Source organism: Monopterus albus, unplaced genomic scaffold (assembly GCF_001952655.1).
Source record: "Monopterus albus unplaced genomic scaffold, M_albus_1.0 scaffold21.1, whole genome shotgun sequence".
NCBI lineage: Eukaryota > Metazoa > Chordata > Actinopteri > Synbranchiformes > Synbranchidae > Monopterus > Monopterus albus.
Window position 1 is genome coordinate 3,216,686 of NW_018127901.1, and position 5,751 is coordinate 3,222,436.

General features: G+C 41.6%; 1 protein-coding gene and 1 long non-coding RNA gene across 2 annotated transcripts in view; one reads left to right on the forward strand and one right to left on the reverse strand.

Annotated features, from left to right (window-relative positions):
- The window catches only part of LOC109956711 (complexin-2-like), a 54,192-nt gene that overhangs the window by 43,824 nt on the left and 4,617 nt on the right, over positions 1-5,751 (forward strand). Inside the window, exon 3 of the mRNA XM_020594044.1 lies at positions 3,317-3,492. Coding sequence (XP_020449700.1) covers positions 3,317-3,492 — 176 coding nt within the window. The remainder of the gene's footprint in view (positions 1-3,316; positions 3,493-5,751) is intronic.
- The window catches only part of LOC109956721 (uncharacterized), a 10,623-nt gene continuing 5,735 nt past the window's right edge, over positions 864-5,751 (reverse strand). Inside the window, exons 2-3 of the long non-coding RNA XR_002274456.1 lie at positions 3,041-3,125; positions 864-2,941 (exon numbers count right to left, since the gene is read on the reverse strand). This is a non-coding gene — a long non-coding RNA (uncharacterized LOC109956721). The remainder of the gene's footprint in view (positions 2,942-3,040; positions 3,126-5,751) is intronic.

Genomic DNA, 5,751 nt, shown 5'->3' on the forward strand with positions numbered 1-5,751 from the left:
CAAGAGCCGGGGTCTGTCGGAGGTTTCTTCCGTTAAAGGGAGTTTTTCCTCCCCACTGTCACCAAGTGCTGCTCAAGGGGGATTTGTTGGGTTTTCCCTATGTAATAATATTGATAACAGTAAGGTCAAGACCTTACTTTTTAAAGTGTCCTGAGATGACTTTTGTTGTGATTTGGGGCTATACAAATAAAATTTGATTTGATTTTTGATTTGATCTAGCAAAATGACATATGAGGGCTCAGGAGGTAGAGCGGGTCGTTTCCTAACCGGAATATTAGCGGTTTGATTCCCAGCTTGTCCAGTCAACATGTCGACGTGTCCTTGAGCAAGACACTGAACCCCCCAGTTGCTCCCGGTGATAACACCTGTGTGAGTGTTTGTGAGTGTGAATGGGTAAATGGCCAAATAGTGTGAAAGTACTTGCTGTGTGCTGTAATGCCTAGAAAAGTGTTATACAAGTGTAAAACCATTTACCATATTACATGTAAGAAAATCACACCTAAGGAGATTTCTGTATTTGATATTATGTAGGATATGTAGAAGGAACAGGCACAGAGAAAGACCCAAGAGAAAGTCAGTGAGGTCTGGATCATTGTTCGAGAAGTCAAAATCCAGCCTGTTCTCTTGGAGTGTGTCCTGAGATGACTTTTGTTGCGATTTGGCGCTATACAAATAAAATTTTATTTGATTTGATCACAAAGATTACCAATCACACCTGGGAGTAGTGCATTGTATATGAGCTTGCTGGGTTCGGGTGAATTATGTCTTGTGGCAGGCATTTCTTCAGAGCCCAGGGCAAACATTTATTTAATGCAAACAAGTTGTCTTGTACAAGTGTAAAAAACTAGAATTAAGGTGAAGGATGAGTTATTCATTGTGCTTTTTAATTAAGTACTAGAAACTGTGTTTCACTGTTTCTGCAACTGTAGACAAGGCTCTGGGCTCCTCCTCGGGAGCTTCCTTGGTTTGCTTACCGCTCCCAGACTCCACAACTGGCAGCATTTGATGACACCAAGGCCTGTTGGAACAATTACTGTCACAGACAGCTACACAGCAACTTTATCACAATCAGACAAGCTAATTAGCCTTGAGCATTGAGATTATTCATGTGGAGGTTTGGGAGAGTCTCTGCAACATGATGTATATACAAAATGCATGCATCAATTTCAAAGAGGTGAAAAAGAAAACACATCAGCATTGAACTAGAGATTAGAAGCATGTCTGTCTTTGCAGAAAGACTGTAAAACCTCTGCTTAGAGCATCTCACTTTATTGTGAGCATAACTGAAATGGAGTGTCAAATCAACACATTTAACACAGTTTGAGTCACTCAAAGGGCGAAAACCCTACGTTACAATATGTCCATTTTGTAACCAAATTTACAGAGTGTGCTAGCAGAAACCAAGATTTCAGTATCAGTGGCAGCACTAATGGCAAGGTCGGAATAGGTCATGATGACAGGAATGTATGACTAGTCGAGCCTCAGCCCAAACAAACTATTGTGACTGTTGTGTCTTTTTAAATTCATAACTGCAGCCTGTAAAGTTTTAGTTTCATAAGTTTCACTTTTCAGTTCGGCCAACAAAGAATTTATGACACCTGAAGTGATGGGTCTACTCAGCATCTTGCTGCTCGTACAGGATTTGGGGAATCTCCTCACGCTACTGCCAACAAAGTCAGAGAGAGAGTGTACAGGCCCATTCAGGGCTGCTTTAGCCTGTGGCAAAGCACAGAGAGACCGAACAAATCCAAAGATATTCTTATGAGTGTTACTAGTGTTTGCCTCTGAGGAGCTTGCAAGGCTTAGTGCACCAGCCGAGCACAGTTCAGGGCGCATACACAGGCGCTAATAGTCAAAGGAAGTGCGGTGGACTCAGAACAGTGTATTCAGGTGTACTTCAGACGCTCCCTGTGTTGTCCAGGTGGTCAAGTTCTCACTATAGTCTATTTCCTTTATGTGAGTGAGAAGTGAACAAAGCAGTGGGTTCAGGGTTCATCTGGACACTGTTGGAGCACTGGCTTGTTTCCAGCTGAATCTGTGCAACCTTCTGATTTAAACTGTGGCCTTTCAAGTTGTTATTGTTTCAATGGTGATAGCAGCATTTGTTTTTTAAGGTTTCATGTAACCAGCTGCAGAAAAGCATTCTTACTGCCGAGTGTTCAGATATGCTGGATACTGTACAATGATCATGTTTTTTAATGTTGAATGCCAATGTTTAAAAACTTCTTTCCTTCTGTAACATCTGCACATTTAGGATAAGGTTAGGAAATGATTGTGGTTATGGCTTAACATTAAAATATTAACACCCAGTTTGTTACAAAACCAGAACTCAGATGGACACCCATCCACCAACACAACCATCACACCCTTACTCTCAAAGTCCCAGACAGGCACAGGTCATAAACTGCAGCATCATTCAATATAAATCTAGTTTCTAATGTACCTGATTGGGACAAAACAAGCTGGTCATATGCGACATATGAAATATATATATAAGAGGACATCAAGATGCAGTAAGAAGTTGACACCTGACAACTTTGTCTCTCCTGCTTGGTCTTCTAATAACCCAGGAAGTATCAACAATATAAATTCATTAAATTACATTTCTGGAGTTTTTCTAGACTCTGTTTTAGGATCCCTAAAACTCAGAATCCATGGCTTCACTAATAATATGCAGGCATCAAATAAAAACAGATGTGTTTAAAATACAGACTCATCGAATGAACAAGTCACAGCTGCAACATCCAGTCCTACAGTAGCTACAATACTGTAGATATAAGATGTAATAAGAAATAATTTTTCAGTACAAACAGGAGATGAGACCAGTAGCAAAGTGAGCCCCACTTTGTTTATTATGTTCCTTCCAGCAGCACCTGGAACCCTTTGTTCTCAGCTCTTAAGTCGTGGTCCAGTTGGACACTTTGCATGAGGATGTAAATTCCTGTTGGAAATAGCAAAGGCCAGTGTGAGCTGCACAAAGACAATCACTAATAATTTAATGCACTGTCTTTCATCTCAGGCTCTAGTTCGTGGCGCTCACCTCTTGTTCTTTCTATTGTCTGACACTTTTGCCTTCGCCTCAGTCACTTGTGATTGAGCTGCTCGTTCACTGGCCTGAAAGAAAACTAGAACACATAGTCATGTCTATTGTATCAAAATCTTAGATATACCACTGTGCATATCAAGTGCTTAGCAGCAGTCCAATTGCTAAAATCTATTATGTGCAATTACTGTGAATCGCCAGTGTCTCTCACTAAAAGACTTCTGACATTTCTTTCATTTATTACTTCTGTCTCTTTCACAACACCAACGACAGGGGCCACCAAAGACATGGGCAAAATGCTTGGTGGGGAGGAGGAGAAGGATCCTGATGCTCAGAAAAAAGAGGAAGAAAGGCAAGAGGCACTGAGGCAACAGGAAGAGGAGAGGAAGGCCAAATATGCAAGAATGGAGGCGGAGAGAGAAAACATCCGACAGGGCATCAGGGACAAGGTAAAAACACCTTAGCACAGCAGTGAACATGGAGAATCTGCCCACTACCAAACAACATGAAATCTGTTTTTTGTTGTTGGCTGTTTTATGATTATGTTTAAGCCCCTAAAATATGGGACAGGGTGCTCTGGGTTTTGTAACAGAGGCAGGTTTACATGGGCAAAACTAATCATCCATGAACATAATAGGTAAGATGGGTTCAGGAACAATTAGATCATTCTCTTCTTATACAGTTAGCTCTGGCCAGTCTGCCTTAACCCACTGCAACTGGTGTGCTTCGTAAACACAGGTGTACTATATGCAGCTTTTTGTCTTATGATCACTATTTAGTCTTAACATTTCATTAAAGTGAAATAAAATGTGTCTGTGCCAAAGCAACATTACTCTTGATATAGTTAATATTTCATTGAGCATTTGTCTTGTACATTCTTTGGAGCTGAGTTTTGGTGCAGCCCTTGTAAAACTATCTTTGGGGAGCCACTCTGCACTCCATTGAGTTCCAGTGATCCTTTAGTTCTTGAACAATTCGAAGAGGAACAGAGGGAAGGGAGAGAATGTGCTATGGCAGCAAATCTTTGGAAAGTGTTTGATTATAGCGAGAGGAGAGGGGCTGACTAAGCCTGTCTGTCTTCACTTCAACTGATCCAAGCCTTTGTTACTGAGTGAGAGGGAGAGAGACTAAGAACGCCAGATTGCAGGAGATCGAGACAGAGCAGCCTGGAGGGGAAGCAGAAAACAAACAAGGGAGCAGAAGGGGATACAGAGGAGATATCCATCAACCAATCATGTCGATGTTTTTCTGTCATGACGTTAGGAAGAAACGTTTCTTAGAACTTTTAGCACTTTCCAATTTCCAGGAGTTCTGCAAAAGTGCTTCCAACCATTGAGCTGGACAGGCAACTTTGTCTCATTTATCATGCCCCAGTTTTGTTTTCAAACAATGAATATTCATGATGTTGTGTCTACTTTGTCAGTGTCTCCTTTGCTAGTTTTTCAGCAAACATCATGCCTCCCAAACTACTCCATATGTTCATCCATGCATCCATAGGCCAAACATCTTCACTGTATTGTTTTAAGTTACATGCAGATAACCCCTGACATCTGCCATATTTCACACACTGGATACAGCTGTGACTAACCTGTGTAGTTGCTGCTGGTTATAGGACTGTGCACAAAAGCTGGTCAGTCACATTATCAGATTACTGAGTTTATTTATATGCAGTACTTCTACAATAAATATTGTTCTCAATTTAGGTAGAAGAAGAAGATGCAGGAAAAGCATCTGTTGTCTCATTCGGTCTGTATCAGACAACAGATGCTTTTCCTGCATCTTGTCATTGGTCACATCAGTCAGAGTCACATTTCTGTGGTGCTGCTGAAGGGGATGAGAGGAGCTGGTTCGATTGGCCGCTACCAACACCCGCCCCGGCTCCAGCTGCTCGTAATGCATTCCTCCCACTAATAATGTATTCCGCCTCTCTTCCACATTGTTGGACACATCCATATGCACCTTCGCCTGGAGTTTAGATGTGTGTTTACTGCTGCACACTATTTCAGGAAAGAGTCCATAGTGTCTGCATACGTTTTCACTTTCACTAACTACAAACACACGCACAGATGCTGTCACTGCCCCCATCTTCACTGCGGAAATGGACGCCAGTTGTCCTCCTGTAAGGTATTTATTGCTCCACAATCCCATTACTGTCTGCCTGGGAGAACAGCAAAGATGTCACACAGGAGCCCAGCTCATTTTCTGTATCTCTGCCTCAAGATCAACCATTACTCAGCTCGTTAAGCTTCCTGTGCTCCGCAACGTTTTCTGTGCTCTCCAACTGTATTGATTTTGCTAAGACTTAAATCACACATGCCCAAAATATGTACTTTAGGTAACACTGAACACAAATCCACAGGCTTAATGCTAAAACAGGCTGCAAGATCCTGGTTTCAGCTTCGAGTTAGACCTAAAAACGTTCACTCTCCTTTAGGTTTGACTGGTAAAAGCTTCAGGTTCAATTAAGGATGCAATGTTTGAACTGACATGCAGCATTTGTGCTAAACTGACATAGCCTGTCCAGACTTGTTGCACGTTTTGTGCAAATACCTTTTATCTTAGAATTATGATCTGTTAATGAACTTCAGACAGCTTCATTTTAAATACAATAAGGAGATTTAGCTTTTATCCACTGAAGTTTATGAACAGGCCCCAAAAGCCCAGAGCCAAACATGGAGGTACCAGGATTTTGCACAACAACACTCTTT